The 22,424-nt window shown below is 42.8% G+C and overlaps 1 protein-coding gene across 3 annotated transcripts in view; it reads right to left on the reverse strand.

The window, feature by feature from the left end:
- The window catches only part of ZNF827 (zinc finger protein 827), a 177,312-nt gene that overhangs the window by 72,772 nt on the left and 82,116 nt on the right, over positions 1–22,424 (reverse strand). For all 3 annotated transcript variants that reach the window (XM_083171196.1, XM_083171200.1, XM_083171202.1), the window contains exons 4-5: positions 8,979–9,151; positions 4,634–5,075 (exon numbers count right to left, since the gene is read on the reverse strand). In XM_083171196.1, coding sequence (XP_083027322.1) covers positions 4,634–5,075; positions 8,979–9,151 — 615 coding nt within the window. The remainder of the gene's footprint in view (positions 1–4,633; positions 5,076–8,978; positions 9,152–22,424) is intronic.

Genomic DNA, 22,424 nt, shown 5'->3' on the forward strand with positions numbered 1-22,424 from the left:
GCCTCCCATGGTACATTTGCGGACAGGATAAAAATAAAACGCCTGGATCTGATGATTCTGCAGGTTTTGGTTCGGCAGTATCTGGAAATCTATATTTTAGTTTGCCTCAATGTGTATCACATGTCCAGATACTGCTTCTTCCATGCACTGAAACCTTTAATGCGCCAAAAATGGCTGCCTCATTTGGTAAATTGTGTATAGAATCGATAAAAAATGAATGAATCTGATGATTGTGGGTTTTTGTTACTTAGAAGTCTGTGGAGGCTATTTACTAAGCCTTAGAGAGAGCTTAAGTGGATTTAAATAAAGTACCAGTCATCAGCTTCTACAGTAACTGCCATGTTATAGCGATAAGGCCAAGTTCTTTGTTGAAAGATGGCAATTTCCTGGCTCCTTTGTTGGATGTGTGGCAGCTGGCTTGCACAACCCTATGGTCATGCAGCCAGACGATGGGTTGCAGGACGCAGCTCAGATCACTAATGCATACATGCCTACTTTCCCGGGACAGCCAGGAGGCTCCAAAAAAAATCGGGTGGCCACTCAGAAAAGAAGGCAAGACTCACAGAACTGGACATACACTCACTGCTCATCCACACACTTGCAGAGCTTACTTCAGTGGGGGATGACGTGATCGCACCCCTGCCAAAAAGTTGTCAAATATGCACTTATGTCAGCAAAAGGCATTTTATATCAGATGCCTACTGTTGCTTCCATGTAAGGAGATAGCTACTATGTTCACATCTGATTTAGGCCCATTGTGCTCTGGGTTGTGTTGCAGCCAGTGGCACACAAATAATTTCCAGGTCAAAGAAAGGATAGAATCAACTAAATATCAACAAATTCTAGTATCTAACATTCCCAAAGTCAGTAAAGCAAATTGGAGCAGGGAAGAGGTTGGGTATTTCAGCAAATGATCCAAAACACAGCTCTAAATCAACTATAAAGCACTTACAGGAACAAAAGATTACGACTTGACCTTCTAAGGACCCAGAATATCATATCAAATCTGTAGAGAGACCTGAAACATGCAGTGCATACACTAAAATATAACCATACTCCTGTACTAGTAGATCTGTAAAGGCCCCATACACTAGTCCAACTTGTTCTCAGGACAAGTCAGACCAGTTTGCCCTTGAGAGCCCCTCGGCAGCTCCCCAGGAGGCTCGCTTGCAATTTGGCACTTGATGTGCCATTTTAACATGCAATAAATCACAAGTAATCCCCGGGAAGTTGCTGCTGCGACGGCAGGGCATCGGGGATCTGGGAAGCGGCGTCCAGGCAGTGGGGATACGGGCAGCGGCGGCTGGGAACTTGTAGCGCTATGTGCCGGGCTGTGGGGCAGGAAGCGCTGCTGAATTTGAAAACACCGGCTGGACGCTGATTGGCTGTGCCATATTGAAGTGCCCCAGTTACATTACAGTATCCTCCAGCTCATATTGTGCCACTTTACAGTGCCCCTTCACTGAAAATGTAATGTCACACAATTCCGTCTGGACATTGGATCAGACAAAAGTTTAGCAGGCAATTCTGGGAAACTGGTATGCAACTGTATAACCCCCACCCTAAAGATCTAGGCCCGATAGCAATTGTACCCACTGTATTTAAACTAAGCCATGCTCTTCTCCTTGCTACTGAGGTGGGTTTGTTTAAAAACAAATATCATTGTTCATTGTTCCAAATGCTCCTCCATTCCCAGGACATGGAAGTAAATAAAGTGACATCATTAAAACTGATGTATGTGTGAAATATACTGTAAGTATTGCAGGGTTATTAAGAAAGTTAGATTTATACGTTAGATTTATAGTATCAGATTCATAATTTATTTTAGTTTTAAAGCTGTAAATATATTTTTAGGGTGTATTATTGTCTAGGACTTCTTACCGATCAGCTACACTGTCTTTTTATTTGATATATATATATATATTTTTTTTTTTACAGTACACTTACCCCCCACGGCATGGAAGGAGTCAGAACCGGCACTCAAGTATGAAGAAATCCTTTTATTCCATAAAGATAGAAACAGGTAGCAGCTGCTGCTGTCCTGACAGCTGTTTCAACTGAGCAGTGTCAGTTTTCATCAGGGAGAGCCGGATCCCCCAACAGTTGAAGTGAATGTGTGTATGTGTGTGTGTGTATGTATGTATGTATGTATGCATATTATATATATAATATCCATGCCGTTGGGGGTAAGTGTACTGTATTGCTTAACTTATGGACCAGGCACCGTGATTATACTTTGCCAGAGTTCCGCCTTGTGACCCCAAAATCTATTAATTTTTTTAGATATGGATTTGTGCCTTTTCTATTGCACATCAAGGGTAGATTCAATTAAGCACAAGGCACTATGTGCAGCTATGCAAATACAGTAGCAACTGAATCCACAGCTATTTGTAAAAGTGCAGGACAAATACATAATTTAGCAGAAAGTACTGACATCCGCATTGACAACCTATTATATCTTGGCTAACTCCCAGAATGCAATATGTTCTAGTAGTAACTTGCCCTGGCTCATGTGCCTGGCATGCACCCACGCCGGGTCTCATCACTCCTGACATAGCTGGGTACACATATTGGCTAATGTAATTCCACACTAAACAAACACATATTTACATAGATGGTACTGTTATATGCCCAAATCAAATGTCATGCCCAGAAAATGTCAAAAGACTAAAGGCCGTATCAAGTCATAGTTCATCTTCTAGATGGTTACCTCCTTTTCTTTTCTTTGATATATTCATTTTTTTTATTTTTTTCTCTCCCTCGGTTTAAAATGTGATCTTTATAACCACTGCATCCTTTCTCCTGTCTGCATTCAAAGGTCAAAAGCTCCACACTCTCTAAGGAGCAAAGACCAAGGGACATGAGAACACAACGCTCTTCCAGTAACACAGTGTAAGGCATAAAAAAATAATACAGGGAACAATATGCTGTAATATTTTCAAGTACAAGTCATTTGGCTATGACATTTAGTGAAATGCAGCTCGTATTTTCCAATAGCCAATTACCATCCTTATAGGAGCACTGTCATTCTCAAGAGGTTTTAATGGTATTTGCAGTCATCAAAAAGGACAAAAAAAAATACCACATTAGTTTTTTTTCTTTTAAACTGTAAATGGAACTTCATTACTGCTGCATTGCCGACTTAACACTGGCAACTTATAATTTTCGTAATTTGCTAGAATGCAATTTGTCAAAGGGTAAATGTAAGAGAGATAGAGGGATATTATATAGCTGCACACCCATATTGCTTAGAGCAGAGAAAGACTATTATCCACAGTATGGTAGCTTTTATAATTGCGTATCAGTAACTTAACAAAGTTTTAGTGAACCGTTCCTAGCTAGCTAGCCTTTGTCTACCGACAATCATGTGATTAAAGTAGCAGAACGGTTATTGCATTTTATGCCGACTCATTTGGTGTATAACCTCTTTACAAGCTTTTACATTTTATATTTAGACATTATTCTCTATTTAAGCACCGCAACACAAAGTACATTCTCTTCCAGGCTATTAGGGACACCATGAAGCAGAGACGCAGGTCATTATCCCAGTTCTAAAGAAATCCTGATATATGGTGTGCCCAAATGAAGAGACTTTTGCTGTAGCGGCGTTGTATCTAATCGCAGTGGGTTAATGTGTGTGCCGATAGGTGGCGTGGCATTTTTCCCAGTTGCGCATGTATAGTGAACAGCTTTGCCTCGGTGTCTTCATTCCTGGAAAGTTGTTTTGCGCAGTCTGATGCATGATATATTATTCTAGATCAGCGCAAAGAGCGGTTAGAGTTGTTTAAAGACCATATCATATATGTTTTTAAGATTTGTATAACCCTGAACCAAGTGTATCCAAGTATTCTGAGTCGCACGCGCAGCAAATGCATCTACTGTACACTTGCAATTAAAAGAAACATAACTTGGCTGTAAAGGGGCGTTCTTCAGTGAGGTAGTAACTTCTGGCTTTACACGGGGGCAATGGGGGAGCCTGTGCTGGGCAACGGGCTAAAGCATGATTACTCAGCACACACTGCGGTACGACCGCGATGCACACCAAAATGTGTTCTGAGCGATCTGTGGGTATTGTATTGTTTATAGGCATAGCCCCGCGATCTAGCATGAAAGACTTTCCTTGTGGGCAATGGCGACGAATGGGACCGCGCTTCGCTTTCACCCGGGGTTGTACACACGGAGAGATCAGTGCTCCATGTCTAAGCGATCCAGTCCGATCGCTTAGAAATAGGGTGAAAATCGCCCCATGCTTAGACAGAAACATAAATGGCGTGTTATAGACACACTTGCTGTGGAAATGTGCCCTGAAGACGATTGGCAACTATGAAAGTAGGCATGCAGACCAGTGGAGAGTGCACAGAAAAGATTCCTACAACTCAGCTAAAGGACGAACATACATTGTTAGTGCCGTACGTACACAATGGGAGCAGTTACAGCTGACCTGCATTCGACTGAGGTCCATTAAGACAGGCACAACAGCATACACCTAATCATGGAAGTGCAGAATTAGAAAATGAATGCAGTGCTGACTAATCGTTCAGTAGTCAATCATTTTCAGTCTAGAATAGGCTTAAGTAATGGATATTTTCATAAACACTTCAAATACAAATAGAAAAGAAATGAGGAGGCATACCTGATAATTTCATCAGAAAATCGGAAGCCATCTTGACCGATATATCCTGACTGAAAAGAGATGACGGGCATGTAACAAAGTCCAAGGCGTCTTTTAGCTTCATACTGCTGTTGCTGTTAGGTCTTTCGGCAAAGTGCGTCATGGAGGGGCAGTCATTGTCTTTGGGCTCCTCTTTAATAGCAACCGAACTGATCTGGCTTAGAGTTTCTGGAAGCAGAGAGCTGTGTGCAGGTGAAGCACTCCCCTCATCCTGGCTTCCCATTGAATTATGAAAAGGGGATTCTTTCATGTCAATATCACTGGGTTCGTCTTTCACCTTGGCTTCAGCCCGAAGGAAGTGCTGATGGCAGCGCATGTGCAGTTTCAGGCTGAAATGGCGGGAAGAGGTGAAAGGGCAGAGCTGACACTGGAAGGTCTCTCCTCTGTCCTGGTGCTGATGGACCTGATTGTAGAGGTAACAATTAGTTACATGGTCTTTAAAGTTGCCATATAGCAGAAATTCCTGGTCACAATGGGGTTTATTCTAGTTCATTCTTTCTGACAAAATCCTTCTTAGATGGACAAAACCATGTGTACTGCAGGGGGGCAGATGTAACATGTGCATAGAGAATTAGATTTCGGTGAGTTATTTTGTTTCTGTGCAGGGAAAATACTGACTGCATGATTTTACACTGCAATATAGATCTCACTTTGAAGAAAAACCCCACCAAAATCTAATTCTCTCTGCACAAGTTACATCTGCCCCACCCGCAGTGCACATGGTTTTGTCCATCTAAGAAGGATTTTGTCAGAAAGAATGAACTAGAATAACCCCCAATGAGTCAGAAGGGCTCATTTCCCTTTAGAAGCTCTACATATTGAAAGCTAATTGCTAAAAATGTAGACAAGTTACATTATAGATGTCAGCTACATGGTAATGTGTGCATTTTACAGCATACCTGCCGCCATTAATTTAAATTTCTTAATTCAGTGCTAAATAAGAAGTTACATACATTACTATGCATTTCTTATATTTTCATTTTTCTTTAATGGTCTAATGCAGGCATTCCCAACCACGGTCCTCAAGGCACACTAACAGTGCTGGTTTTAGAGATATCCAGGCTTGAGCACAGGTGACGTAATAAGTACCTGAGTGATTCTGATTAAACCATCTGTGCTGAAGCCTGGATATCACTAAAACCTGCACTGTTGGTGTGCCTTGAGGACCGTGGTTGTGAGTGCCTGCTCTAATGGATTTATGTGCCATAAAGGCCCACACACACTGGGCGATATTGAGCTGAAAGCCGCTCAAAACAGCAAGTTTGAGCGGCTTTCAGCTCAAAGCCGCCCAGTATGTATGCCCCGGCGATGAGTGGTGAGCGCTGCTACTCACTCCCGCATCATTGCCGGGAAAGCCGCTCATCTGCTGGTTATACCAGCAGATGAGCAGCTTTGAGGACGGCTTTGCATAGTGCTGCACTATGCAAAGCCTGCATTGTGCAGCGCTAATCGTGGCTCAAGAAGCAAAACCTCAAAGTGGACCGATGAGGAAATATTTCAATTGTACGTGGTTCAATGTAAGGACTGGTAATGAAATTGCTCCCTGCTGCTTGAGGATTCAAAGGTGGGTGGGAGACATGTCAGGAGTAATGCCTGTAGCATAAGGATATTAGACCTATTGGTGGGAGGACTTAGGAGTAATCTACATTAGGCAGATGTTGAGTGGGGGATGTGAGGTGGTATAGAACAAGTAACTTCTACCCATCTGCTCTATTTCCTTCAAGGGTGTTCATTGGTCAATCATGACACATAGCTTGTGGTAGATTCCTGGGGGAATAATCCAATAGAATAGTAAAGCCAATAAGTGCCTAAATGCAATTTATAATCACCAAAACAAATCCTTGCGAACAATCCCTGAACCTGTGTGTTTTCGTGCGAAGCAGAACTTTTTAATCGGGTGATCCAATTAGAAAAAAAATGGTTAAACATTGGGAAAAATAGCGATATTTTAACGATACCCCGCCTAAGTCATTGGGATCATTATTTCCTATATTTTCTTGCACTTTATCTTAAATGGGTGTGCAATAAACACCTTTTTAAAAATAATAATAATAATAAAGGTTACCTTTTTAAGTTACTTTTGCAATCAGTTGAACAGGTTATACAGTTCTCTACTGATCTTTCTTCTTTCTCGTATCATTTTGACCCTAAGGCTCATCTGATAAAAATATAAGGGCCCTACATTGTACCGACGTGTGTAGGGAGTGCGTTCTGAGTAATGGTGCTTCACTCAGAATGCTCAGGTCTCTCAGCACACAATGCCGGTAATTTGGACCACTGTGTGATCTACACACACACAGAGATATTCAGCAATTTTCGGAGTGATTTATTGAAATTATGTAAAATCGCCGACCACCGATTGATTTTGCAAACGCCTGCAGACCTAAGACATCTTTCTTGTGTCTTAGATCTGCAGGGTCACTGTACGGGAAGCGGGCGGGCATATGACCTCCGCTGACATCAGCTGCCCGACCCGCGTCACCAGTGCATTAGCATGGGAACGCCCATGAAACGCTGTCCCTTCCCATGGGTGGAAAAAATGGGGGTGGGTGGAGCGCTATGAGCAATAATGGGTTAACGATGTATTTAGAACATGAAAAATTTATTCTTTATAAAAAGTTAAATTGTGCTATGCACTTGGTTGGTATATAATAATATTCATAGAAATAACATATTGCACAGTAAGTAAATAAATACAAAAATACATTAAAAAGAAGAAATGTACATTAATATGAAAATAAAAAATTGTAAAACAAAAGGGTCTGATACTTATGGTCAGAAGTCCCGTTTACCCCAGGATGGGGAGACGAAAATGGAGTTGGAATGATCCTGGGATTATGCCTTAAATTGTAGGATATTGTGGGAGTCCATGAAACCTTGCCGGATTGTTGTTTTCACGCTGGAGACCTTTGAAAAAGCTGTCAGTTGGACGGCGAAACATGTCAGGGAGCACCTGCTGATTTTATTGGGCATCTATGGTCTGATCCCTCCCCTCTATCCATTTGCAATACAGTCATTTGGAGACTGAATACTACAATCTTGCAATACCTGGGCCTCATTTGCCACACCACCAATTTGGGAACCACTACCTGCACAATCAGGATTACTATTCCGCATCATTGTTGAGGACTCCCCACACTCCACCAGGGGCTATAACAACATCCTCCAGCGTGAAAACAACAATCCGGCAAGGTTTCATGGACTCCCACAATATCCTACAATTTAAGGCATAATCCCAGGATCATTCCAACTCCATTTTCGTCTCCCCATCCTGGGGTAAACGGGACTTCTGACCATAAGTATCAGACCCTTTTGTTTTACAATTTTTTATTTTCATATTAACGTACATTTCTTCTTTTTAATGTATTTTTGTATTTATTTACTTACTGTGCAATATGTTATTTCTATGAATATTATTATATACCAACCAAGTGCATAGCACAATTTAACTTTTTATAAAGAATACATTTTTCATGTTCTAAATACATCGTTAACCCATTATTGCTCATAGCGCTCCACCCACCCCCATTTTTTCCATTTGCATACTATACCCGGGGACTGACACCCCCAGTAGGAGCAGCTTGCCAAACCATCCCTGTAGGCGCCCTTCAACTAGAGGCCACTTGGCCATTAGTTAAACCCCCCCCTTCCCTTCCCATGGGTGCTACCCCTCGTCACCATCCCAAGCTCATCTTCACTGCTAAGTGCAAGCGGGCCAGTGAATAAGCAATTTGCTTCGCACAATTCGGCTGCACATGCGCATAAATGTTTATGCACATGTGCAGTTGCTAAACACTACTCCTCTGTGCGAACATGCAGGGGAGCAAACAAACTAGAATGAGGACCACTGTTCTGTTCTGTTCTTTCTTTCTTTCTTTCTTTCTTTCTTTCTTTCTTTCTTTCTTTCTTTCTTTCTCTCTCTCTCTCAGTAGTGGCAATTACAATACAAACTGAGGTATTGCAATATCCCCTGATTGATTGGGTAAGAAATGTTAAGAATGGACAAGCATTTGGCATCAAAGTACACAAAGAAAGAACATAAAGCAAACTGGGAGGGAAAAAGCCTGTCTTGTCGTAACTAGGTTAATGCGCAACCTGATGTCAGTGCAGTCAAGCCGGGAGTAAACAACTCTAACAATGTGAAGCATCTAGCAGTAATAACAAGGTATGATACACAGATGAGAAAACCTTTCACAGACGCAAGGCAATCACTGAGCACTTGTAACTTTAGTGCAAAGTTATTTTGTATTTAGAGCACAAAGCAGTTTTTAGCTTTCTATGTACTTGGACCAGAATGGAACTGTACCTTCATGTGTGATTTCAGATTGTCCTTGCGGGCACAACGAAATGGACATAGTGGACACTGATGGCTTTTTAAACCTGTGTGAATCACCATGTGCCTTTTCCAATAGCTCTTCCGTTTGATCACTAAGCCACAGATGGGGCACTGGAAAGGCTTCCCTCCTTCTTCTTCTGGAGCTTTTACATGCAAAGAATATAGAAAAAGGACACACAATATAAGCACTATTCCAGCAACAAAACACTTCAAAATAGAAAATTGCCATATATACTAAATATTACAGTTTATAATTCTGCCCATTTATGTTGATCATGTAAGTTATTGTAAAGAATACAGAAATAAAGCAAAAATGTTTCTTCTTCAATACATTGGCCCTGATCCTGGTTGACTCAGTAAGCTGAACCCCCACAGTCGTATCCCTCGCATGTCCCGCTTCCCGATTTCTTCAGGCCACGCAAATATAAGTCAGTGGAGAATTACTTATATATGCGTCCCTTCCACCGAAGACAGGGCAGGTGACTGACGTCATGTGACGTCAACCGCCCGCCCCCAGCACACCTCCTCCCGCATGCGAATGCCCAGCGTTTTCATGGGGACGCCCATGCAACACTGGGCGTTCCCATGGATGGATGGAACCCGGGTCCGCTGCCACCTGCCGGCACTGATCCATACAAACGGGACGGCGACTCTGCAAATCTAACTGGTAAAATGGGGGAACTAGAGACCCTAGTTTTGGAGGAAGATTTTGATCTCATAGGTATTACTGAAACTTGGTGGGATGAATCACATGAGTGGGAGGCTATAGGGTTATAGTCTGTTTAGATAAAAAAAAAAAAGATTAGGTAGAAGGGGAGGTGGGGTTTGTTTATATGTTAAACCATCCTTAAAACCATACATAAGGGAAGACATAAACGAGAGCACAATGGTTGGTAGAATCGGTATGGGTAGAAATCACAGGTAATATTAAAGGGGCTAAAAAACTTATAGTAGGAACATGTTATAAACCACCCAACATAAATAAGGAGGAGGAAAAAGGCCTCTTGCTACAGGTAGGAAAAGTGGCCAGCTTAGGGGACATTATTATTATGGGTGACTTTAACTACCTAGAAATAAAAAGGAAGGATAGGTCAACTAGTACCGCTAAGGGAAATGTTTTATTGGATGCCCTAAATTACCACTATTTGTATCAATTTATTGAAAGTCCAACCAGAAATAACAATATCCTGGATCTCTTGATAAGCAACAACGGGGACATTGTTACTAACATAACCATAAGGGAGACATTAGGGAACAGTGATCACAATATGATCACATTTTATTTTGATTTTAACAAAGATAATTATATTGGAGCAACTAGGCCCTTAAGTTTCAGAAAAGCAAACTATGGTAAGTTTGAGGAGTCCTTAAAGTATATAAACTACTAAATGGTGGAAAAAAACATAATAAAAAATACTGCTGGAGGGCACTGATAAATTTGTTTCTAGGGTAAATAAAAGAACAAATGTCAAAAGGAAACCTTTGTGGCTTAACAGCAAAGTCGGTACTTATGTATTATCTGGGCTGCCGATTTTTTGATTGTATGCCTTAACTTAAGGCATACAATCAGATGTGATGCGATGCGATGGACCCGATTTTTCCATAGGATTCAATGTTAAAATGGACTGAGTCCATTTTAACATGGAATTCAATGGGAAAAAGGGGTCCTTTTCATACCCCTACTATCCAAGTGGGCATGGAGTTGGATATAAACCTGTGGCGAGCGTAGCGTGCCACCGAGCCCGAAGCGTGGCGAGCGTAGCGAGCCCCGCGAGGGGCCACAGAATACGTCCTCTCGCCACACTTTGGGCTCGGTGGCTCGCTACGCTCGCCACAGGTTTATATCCAACTCCATGCCCACTTGGATAGTAGGGGTATGAAAAGGACCCCTTTTTCCCATTGAATTCCATGTTAAAATGGACTCAGTCCATTTTAACATTGAATCCAATGGAAAAATCGGGTCCATCGCATCGCATCGCATGCGATATGGTCGGATGCGATGGATCCGATTTCAAAATCGGCAGCCCAGTTAGTACATAAGTACCGCAAAGTCAAACTTGAAATAGCTAAAAAAAGGAGGGCATTCAAAACGTTTAAACAGGATGGGACACCCAAATCATTTGCTGCATATAAAGAATGTAATAAGAAATGTAAAAATACAATCAAGATGGGTAAATTAGAGATTGAATGTAAAATAACCGCAGATAGCAAATCTAATCCCAATTTTTTTTACAGTTAGATAAATGGGAAACGGTTAAGGAAGAAAAATATTGGCCCACTAAAAAATAGGCAGGGTACCCTGGTAATAGAAGGAAAAGAGAAAATAATTATTCAGTGAATTTTTTGCTTTAGTGTTTACAGGGGAAGAATCTTCAGAAGATCTCCCACAGATTAAATACTTGGCTCTTGATTGCTCCCAAACTGTATGTTTGAGTGAGGAAATAGTTAAAAATAGATTACAGAACCTAAATAGTAACAAATCTCCTGGCCCGGACGAAATAATACTAAAATAATTGAGTTCTGTCATAGCACTATCATTATATCTGATATTCAAGGAATCAATAAACTCGGGGACGGTTCCAAGAGACTGGCGCATAGCTAACTTAGTACCAATATGGAAGAAAGGTAGCAAAACTAACCCTGCAAATTATAGACTGGTCAGCCTTACATCCATTGTAGGGAAAATATTAGAAGGAATAATAAGAGACTGGGAAGTATTCAATGAGAATTATTCTCCGTGCATGGCAAGAGATTTTTTCTCTCGCCATGCACTCGCCCTGTTCCAGAGGGCTCGCTGCCACTCCTGCTCCCACTATTCAATGTGGTTAAGACTCGCCGCCACTCGCGGCGAGTCTTAACCCCTGCAGCGGACGAGCGTCCGCGGCAGGGAGCCGGGGGACGGTGGCAGCCAGGGAGATTAAAGTCTCCCTGGCTGCCCCAGAACATATGTGGAGGGGAGGTGGGCTCCCCGGGACCCAGGCAGCACAAGCTGCCCCCCCTATAGCCAGCAGGGGACCCAGTATTCACTGCACCCGATCATGCATATGTAATGATCATAGGCGAATCTAGAATTATGGTAATGGGTGGTCCCAGATCTAGACAGAACAAAAGGGGGGCCTTTGCGCGGCGTAGCCGCGTGGCAAAAAGGGGTGTGGTCTAATGGGAAGGAGGCGTGGCATCACAAAAAGGGGTGTGGTATTACACTTTAGACCATACACAGTAATGCCCATTACACATTTTAGCAAACTCCGTAATACCCATTACACATAAAGCCACACGCCGTAATGCCAATTACACATAAGGCCACACACCATAATGCCCATTACACATTGTGCCACACATCATGATGCCCATTACATACTATATAACAAACCATAATGCCCATTACATATTTGCCACATAAGTGCTGCTTACCTACGTGCTCATTGCTAGGGGGTTCTTGCTTGATGGCACCATAGTACCCATTACACATGATGCCGCACACCATAGTACCCATTAAACATGATGCCGCACACCATAGTACCCATTACACATGAGGCCGCGCACCATAGTACCCATTACACATGAGGCCGCGCACCATAGTACCCATTACACATGATGCCGTGCACCATAGTACCCATTACACATGATGCTGCACACATAATGCCCCTTACACAGGATGCTGCACACATAATGCCCCTTACACATGATGCTGCACACATAATGCCCCTTACACATTAAGCCACACATTATGCCTAATGCCCCCACATACCGCCACTTGTAGCTTCCCTTAAGCAATGCCCCCAAAAGTGCCACTTACTGTAAATTTTTATATGAGCCTTTGCAGCTGCTGCAGGGAGAGATGGAGAGCATTGCAGCTGATTCTATGGGGAGAGGAGCGCAGCACAGAGCACGCTCCCACTCCCCTCCTGGTGTCCCCTCTAGCCGAATGGACATTTGAAATATTGTGCGCGCTGTTGTTGTGCGTGACGTCGGGGGAGCTCGCCGGGCTCTGGGTCCAATTCTTCTCCCCGCTTTCACCTCAGCCAGCCCCCCCTTTAATCATGTGGTGCACATGATTAAAGGGGGGGCTGGCTGAGGTGAAAGCGGGGAGAAGAATTGGAGCGGAAGCTGCAGGGGTGACAGCCCTTTAACCAACCAGCTATAACTTCGGAACCAACTGACCCATTTACATGAGACCAGTATCATATTGATGAACTTTTGAGTTGGCTTTGAATGATGAAACTGGGCTGTTTGGTTCCAGAGAAATCTGCCCACAAAGAACATAAACAGTCATGAAATTACATTTAAGAAATGAAAAAAAAAAAAAAAACGGTTTAACCTCAATATCCCTGGAACCAATTAACCCATATGGATCCAGCCTGGTATCAGATTGAAGGCCCAGCGATTTGGGTTCGACTGAGATCAACCTCGAGCTTCAGTGATGCTGAAGGGGGAACTGGCAGCCGTTGAACTGGGTGGGGGTCAGAATTAGCGGATCCCATGTTATCCTATAGGGAAAACATTCCAGCTGTGCCTGGCAGTATCTCTGGTTCCCAGGGGGCTAGAGACACGGGGCTGGGCTTGTTGGAAAGCCCCATCCCTCAGCTACAAAATGGGCTAATGGGTGGTCCTGTGCACCCCCGGACCACCCCCTAGATTCGCCTATGGTAATGATCGGGTGCAGTGAATATATGAATATCTAAATGAGCGGCTCGAGAGCTCCGGACCCCTGCTGGCTGCTCTGTGTAAAAAAATATATATTTTTTAAATTAAATATATATTCATGTGCTATAAGCACATGAATAAAAATAGCATGCCCCTTCACAGAAAAAAAATTCCTGATTTTTTTACACCAAAATTAAAAAAAAAAACCTTTTAGTTTAAAAGTTCACATTCCAGTTCTCCATGAAAAGATGTAGAATTGCTACACGGAGAGACACGGCGAAAATCACTTAGAAAGTCGGCGAAAATATCACATTGAATAGGGTGGTTCACTTTTGGAGAGCAAAATGCTCCTTCCAACGCGAAAATAGCACAAACTCGCCATAAAACACGGCGAATTTTTCTCATTGAATACTGCCCACAGTATCCAAAATTTCTTAGAAAAGGAGAAAGTGATAAGTAAGGCTCAGCATGGGTTCGTAAAAAATAGATCATGTCAGACTAATTTAATTAGCTTCTATGAGGAGGTCAGTAGGGAGCTGGACTTAGGGAAATCTGTTGATTTGCTTGATTTCACTACAGGTTTTGACACGGTGCCTCATAAAAGGTGTAAGTGTAAGTGGGTCGTACACCCACCAATACTGTATCTTTAGTTTTCTGGTTTATTTAAGTACTGTACTTCTGTAAATCTTATATCATATCTTCAGATCTCTATGGTCCCAATTATAAAAGCCTGTGGATTCTGATGGTGCAATAAAAATCAATGAGAGTGTTAATTGAAAGCAACAAAATAAAACGGTTTCAACATACAATATCAAAGACACAGCAAATATAAGGGACCATAGCCAGAAAGATATATGTATCAATAAAATCAATTAATCAATTAATGAATCAAAAGCCATGTGCAAATCAGTATGAAAAAAGTGTCTCAAAGGGCCTTATTCTAGTTGACTCTTAGAGGCAAATTCCGTCTCAGATGGACAAAACCATGTGCACTGCAGGGGGGCAGATGTAACATGTGCAGAGAGATTTAGCTTTGGGTGAGATATTTTGTTTCTGTGCAGGGAAAATACTGACTGCTTTATTTTTACACTGCAAGATAGATCTCACTTTGAAGAAAAACCCGCCCAAATCTAATTCTCTCTGCACATGTTATATCTGCCCCACCTGCAGTGCACATGGTTTTGTCCATTTGAGAAGGATTTTGCCTCTAAGAGTGAACTAGAATAAGGCCCAAGGTACTGAAGAGAAACAGCATTTAAAATGGAAATAATGGGCAAATACCTGCCGAAGAGATCTGCAGAAACACACGTTTATGTCTGTTAGTAGGCATATCGGTACTTGTTTCCTAGCACGGCCACAACGATCCTGATCGTGGGCATCGTGAGGAAAAATCGGGGGCATCGCATGCACTAAAAAATCGGGTGCGATGGTCCCGAAGCGATGCCCGCGATTTCCCCATAGGGAACATTGTTAAATGCCTCAATTTAGCCGCGATGCCCCCGATTTCCCATAGGAAACAATGTTAAATGGGTCAATTTACCCAAATCTTTATAGGGAACAATGGTAAATGGGCCAGAAACCCCCCAAAACACCCCTGAACAGTGAAATGTCCCCCCAAAAGTATTTGACGCCACCCCACGATCAACGCGAACCCGAAGCGTGGCGAGCGCAGCGGTACGCGTCCTCCGACCTTTTCATATCCCCACTATCCACGTCGGCGTGGAGTTGAGAATAGAAAAGTGTGGCAAACGCAGCGAGCCACCGAGCCCGAAGCGTGACGAGCGGACGCGGATACCTGTGAAGCCTGCGAAGGGATGCGTTTACCTGTGAAGGTATCCGCGTCCCCACGCGTGGCTCGCTGCGCTCGCCTCGCTTCGGGCTCGGTGGCTCGCTGCGCTTGCCACACTATTCTATTCTCAACTCCACGCCGACGTGGATAGTGGGGGTATGAAAAGGTCGGAGGACGCGTACCGTACCGGCATATCTACTGCAACTGCTACAGAGCAGGTGCAAACACGTCTGGGTGATGATGATGATGACATAATCAGGTGGCTATGGTGCTGATATGGAGACAAGATGAGAAGGGTGTGACTGACATTAGCAGAATGTTGACAGCATGACATTGCCAACAAAGGGGTTTACTTTAGAATACAGGTGCAGCCTGAACCTAGCCTTAAAGCCACGTGTTGCCGTTCTGACTATGTCAACAAACTGAATTCCCCCACTATGTCGACAATCAAATAACTCACACAAGAGTTAGGGGCACAGTGATGGCATGTAAATGCGTAGCTTGAACTTGCACATTTGTAACATAAATCTGCTAAACCACGCACAGTAAGTGTGGCATACAGCCATCCCCCCAGTGACTACATAATGCATGTGCTTTTTTTCTAAGTAGGGGGTCATTTTCATTTTTCACCCATTTTGTGACCAATTCTGCATCATCCATAATGTGTTTACTGAGGCCCTGTGTCTTACAGAAGCAGAAAGATGTAGATATGGAGCCTTCCCCAGCCAGCCTTCTCTGGATAGCCATGATGAGCCATGGTGAGCCTAGCCCTATTGTTCTCAGCTGCAATACAATACATAGAACAGTACAGTAGGGGATTAGCATAGGATTAAGTCCGACAGCTCTGGCTCACTTAAACCTATAAAAGGGCTAGCTGAGGATGGCTCTACCTGTATTAGTAATATGAGTGCCGATCCTTATAACCAGTATTGAGATAACCATACAGTATATTGATCAATGTTCCCTGATGAATGACCGCTCAGTCATCGTTGACAATTATTCATTGGCAGGTATTCAATGACCTATTTCACCCTGTGCGGCGAATCCTGTTTTTGATTCGCTGCACATTCACAGGGTTCCGGAGGGCTGCAGCATTTCCCTGCCAGCCCTCCCTGTCACCCTACTCAAAGCCGCAGGGGCTCACTGGCCCTGACAGCGAATTTTAACCCCTGTGGTGAGCCGGAGGATGGCGGCAGGCAGGGAGATGTAAGCCTCCCTGCCTGCCCCAGAATTTGTGGGGGAAGGCTCCTGGGGACACAGGCAGCAGAAGCTGCTCCCCCCCCCCCCCCCCGAGAGCTGGCAGGGGACAGGGGTGGGGAGCCGCTCACTGGTCCCGCTCCTAAGAAGCCGGGGCCAGTGTGCAGTGAATATATGAATATCTAATGAGCGGCTCCCAGCCTCCTGCTGGCGAATGTGTAAAAATTGTAAAAAAAAATAACAATTAAATATATATTAATGTGCTTCAAGCACATGAATAAATATAGCATGCCCCTTCACAGAAAAAAAAAAATCTTATTTTTTTACACAAAAAAACACCCCCTTTATTTTAAAAGATCACTTCCAGTTCACCTTAAAAAGATGTCGAATGCAAAACGGTGAATCATGGCAAAAATCAGGGAGAAAACAATTCGCCATCCTAGCATTGAATACACTCTCGGCAAGTCCCAGTGAAAACCCCATTGAAATACACCAGCGAATTGTAGCGAGCATGAAACGGAGAACTGGCCGGCACTCAGTGTTTGCTTTCGGCGAAAAAAAAAAAACGTGAATCGGGAGCATTGAATACTGGCCATTGTCTGAAAACCGCTGAAATACCGTCGGGATCATTTTATTTAATTTTACGGATATGTCTGATCATCCCAAACATTGTTCTCCCGATTCCATGCAGTGAAACATAGATCGCGCTTATACATCGTACAGTGTTATGGAGGTATGACTATTAACTTTTAGTTACTCAGAGCCTCATCAGGTTACACTGCATGGTGAATTGTGCAGTCTATGGTCAGCACTAGGTGACCTGTGTCATACTGGGACAGCCCACCAAGGGAATGCAGTGGTATGGGCACATGCTTAAGGTATGTGGCCTGTTCCCACGGAGTGAAACTAGCTCCCACAGACGCTTGGACAGCCTTTAGCGGCAATGATACATTAATAGATTAACAAATGAAAAATGTTGTTGCACTCTTTGGAACTGACATTGAAGGAAGGGGTCGGGCCATCCCACAGTCAGGCCCACTGGGGATTTCCCATGCGCCCCTGTGGGCCTGTCCAACCCTGTGTGTGAGAAGCACTATCAGTATATGCGTGTGGCTATAAAGATAGCTAGAAAAACACATTCATTAGACAGATGATGGACAGACATAGACAGCTCTAGACATTTTATTTTGTGTCTATGTTTAGTTATGCATTATCCCGATAGCTCAGCAAGAACATACAAATATACATTTTTGTGACAAAAGATAATAATAATACTTGTCACCTTTGGAAATGTTTACTGATTGCCTATTCTCCTTGACAGGTCAATGTGTCCTCGGTTAACCTCACAACAGTAAAGATTTCTGAGGTTTTCAAATGTTCTGCTGAATAATTCATGTACCAGGGCATTTATTTACAACATTTAAATACATTTTTATACACTGGATAGTAGGAGCCAGAGAGACCAGAATAAAACAATGGTGGCAGCAAAATCTGTAGCGATAGAAATATATTAAGTCATAGCTCACGTCTGTGATTTTTATATCATTGCTTCCCACAAAAGACCACTAGAGAACAAGAGGCAGGGACCAGTGTAGCTGCCATAGAGATGTACCTATCTAACTACAAGCCAATGTGTGCTTATAAACACTCGCAATAAACTGAATTATTTGCTTGTAACCTAAACCTCTGCTGGGTACTATCAGTCTGTATTGACATTGCCAAGACTATGGCACTGAATTTTTATGTACGTCAAGAAGAACATGAAGATACTTTTATATAAAAATACATTTATGACTTCAATTTCGAAAGGAAAAAAGCTTTTCCTTAAGTAATCCAAGTCTCTACATCATCTGTTTTGCATGTGGCAACAGCTCTAAACATTCTACATCTTGGGCCTTATTCTGGTTCACTCACAAAGTCAAATTCCTTCTCAAATGGACAAACTGCAGGTGGGGCAGATGTAAATTGTGCAGAGAGAGTTAGATTTGGGTGGGGTTTTAATTCAAAGTGAGATCTATATTGAAGTGTAAAAATAAATTTTTCCTGCACAGAAACAAAATACCTCACTCTGCACATCTTACATCTGCCCCTTGGGCATGTTAGTGCTCACCTTTGGTACAATGGTCATCAAAGGAAACAAATAATGTAAACCTTCTTAAGAAAGTTCAAAAGAAAAACAAGTGTGTGGAAAGAATAAGGCCTCCATGATGACGAAGGTTCTGACGAAAAACTATGGTTGGAAACTGGGTTCAAATCCCCAGGTCATCTCCCTGTGATCCAAAACAAGTCAGTTTGTCTATATCATGGGACAGATTCAGATTCAGTTAGCCCACAGCGAATGCCTGCTAACTCATAGCACCTGGGTAAAATGCTTATAGGTATGGAATTACCCTATGCAGTTAAGCCCCAGAAGTTACACTTAATGCAGATTTTTACTCAAAGCTCCTGAGTAAGCAACAGAAATGACCTATAAAGTGCTCCCTCAGTGGCTTTCCCAATGTAGTAGCTGTCAGTAACTAAATTGTGCAGGGCAAAGTTGCAGCTGTGTGGACAATTCTGCGGCTAGTTGAATCTGCCCTCATGAGTCTTAAGGCCCCATACACTCGGACAGTCAGACGCAACTTCCCTTGAGCTTCGGGAGGGCTAACATATGATTTGCCACTTGATGTGCCATTTTTTACATGTGATAAATGTACCCCCAGCGATAGGATGTCATACAAATGCTATTTGGGTCGATTTCTCGGCCTGATCCACTGGAATCGGGTAAAATTGGGCCCAAATCGTATAGTGCATGGGGGCATTTAAGCACCACAAATTTACTTGACGATACAGGTTTTGACTAATTTGGGCATAAAGTGCCTCATCAAACAGTACGAGTGCTAATTAAACGGTTAGTTTACTATATTTTTCATGCATTTCTATGACAAAATAGATTTAAGAAAATCGATAGGCAATGTTATATAATCTGAGGACCGGATGTATGGCCGTCTAATCTTGTGAAGCTCAGTGTAGAATAATGCAAAAGTAAGAGCTTGGGGACAAAGTGACAATAAAACAGCGACAATGTCTAAAAGGAGCTGTTGGTCAGATGGAAAGGCTCATATGAGGCCTGTTACCCATCACGGTATTAGAATCATATAGTTGATGTAGCAAATAGAGAATACTACATTCTTTGATTTAGGGCATCTGTTATTAACCAGTTCTTATATAGCGCAGCAAATTATGTTGCATTTGACAATTGAATGCACAGATAAAACAAACCTAAGTAATGAAAAACAGTAATAGAGGTAGGAAGACCTTGCTTGCAAGCTTACAATCTAAAAACATCTGTTGTCATCCTAACAGAGCTGGGGGAGATTGGGGGGGGGGGAAGGGGGCAGAGATCTTGTGGGGTCTCCCCAGGATCTCTATATAGGATGTTTAATTTGGTCAGAATCAGTATTTGAGAATTCCGATATTTCCCTGACAAAAACCTCAATTGAATTGGTGACATTTCTCCATCCATCAAACACTGAAAAGCTTTTTTGCTGCAAAGTAACTCCATTTTAGGAGGCTTCTCCGGAAACCTTGCCAGGTCACATCATTATATCCATGCGTTGTCACAAGCCACATATGGGCAATGTATATACTCCTTGCGTCCCAAGCAGTGGTAGCTCCAGAGATGGGGCTGCAGCACTGCACAGCCCATTATTCAAATAGGGGAACCACACCAACTGCCAACTCAAACAATGCCAAACATCGCCGACTGGAACTCACTGGCAGTTGGTGTGACTTCCCTATTTGAATTCTGGACTGTGCTGCCGCCCCGCCTCCAGAGCCGCCACTGGTAACCAGTCCCGCTGATCAGCCAAGGCGTGATAAATAGTGTGATAACAAGACCCCCTAATACTGGCCCCTGGTAAATCAGCTAAGAGTGTCACTATTAATATTTGTACAATATTTTTCTAGCCTGTGTGCTTATGTGCAGCAGCTGGTGTTGCTTTTAGGCATACCTAGCATTGTTGCAACCAAAACGCATCTATTTACATATGCTGCCCCTCCTCACCATGAGCTGAGAAGCAATGATGCGAGCAAATGCAAAAATGTCATTGCAATAATAAAATAGTAAATATTGATTTTTATGCAAATTTACATCAGCATCAAGCAGCAAACTAATCTACATGGCCTGGAGATATCTTTAAACAGAAACATAATTAGGCCCATAAATTTCCTTTAAATCTTTGAAACACATGCAGCACCTCTCATATGAGCACAATTCATCAGAGCGTCCTGTTATGTATTATGCAAGTCAGCTGGCAAAAATCTGCCTAGTAATCAAATGACTTTTTATTATGATTATTATTGGTCATTGTGTGTAAAATGCCGCTAACACTTCGAATCGGGAACCATCAAGAATGAATAACCTTCTCATCAGACTGCCGAATACACATGGCATGAGGTACATTTATCTTGCAATGTGTCTAGCGTGCATATTTAGCAAGGCACCCTTGTTACAGACACATCTAATCTCAACAAACACTTCACAGGGAACACGAACATGCTGTACGCTATGCAACTAAAATAAAAAGACACAAGGGCACATGTAAGGAAAGGGGATATTTGACTTGGCATGCGAATTGGAAAGGTTACCTCAACAAGAGGTGTTCTGTTCTGCATACAAAGGTTAGTGTGTGCAAAAAAAACACCCCGCACAGGCTCGCTTTAAAATAACGCTATAATTTAAGATGAAAAAGTAAATGAAAGACTCTTGTTAATCTAGTATAATTCATAATCGTCACACCCACCTCACCACACCTACAAGACTTCGCTCCCTATTTTACTATGAGACAAAACCCCTTAGCAATCGTTTGTATGGCACCGTAGCACAATACGTTGTGCCCTTGAGTCATAGTACACCACATAGGAGTAATATGATGCTACACAGTAGTGCCCTTTACATATACTGCCCACAGCATAGCACCGACTACACAAACAATCCCCACAGGATTAGTGCTGCTTAAACAAACATTAGTCACAATAGTAGTGCAGCTTACACATATAATGCCCCCAGTACTAGTGTCATTTATACACATAATGTCCCCCAACATTGTGCCGTTTACAAACATAGGGGGTTATTCAGATCTGCTCGCTAGGCTGCATATATTCGCCACCTAGAAAGCAGATAAATGCTGCCCTGCCACACGCGCACCCCCCGCAACATGATGCGAGAGGACAGAGCCGGTCTTAGGCATAGGCAAACTAGGCAATTGCCTAGGGCATTTGGAATGCCTAGGGGCACCAGCAGCTTCTGCTGATTAAAATGATATGCAGCATGCCTATATTATGTGTGTGAGCGAGGGTGTATCTGCATATGAAATAGTGTATTCATGGAAATCGCTGTAACATAGCATTCCGTATGCAGGTACAGCCACAGTCGCACACAGAATATAGGCATGCCGCATATCATTTTAATAATTGGAAGCTCCTTGTGTGTGCTGGTCATAACAATGCAAATAAGACAATTTTCAGCAAAAAAAGGCACCCAACGTTAGCAGAACTGGCCAGGAGCTGCATGGCCTATTGAGGCAAGATGTATGGGAAAACATCTGTATCCAAGCAGAGGCAGAGGTCACAGTGTTAGCGGCTGTGCGAGTGCTGTCTGCGGGTGGGTTGGTTGTGCAATAGTGTTCGGCATATGTGTAAGGGGCATTATGTGTGTTATGTGTATAAGGGCATTAATAATGTGCAACATATGTGTAAGGGGCATTATGTGTGTTATGTGTATAAGGGCATTAATAATGTGC

The sequence above is a fragment of the Crinia signifera genome, chromosome 1 (assembly GCF_055691185.1).
Source record: "Crinia signifera chromosome 1, ASM5569118v1, whole genome shotgun sequence".
NCBI classification, from domain to species: Eukaryota; Metazoa; Chordata; class Amphibia; order Anura; family Myobatrachidae; genus Crinia; species Crinia signifera.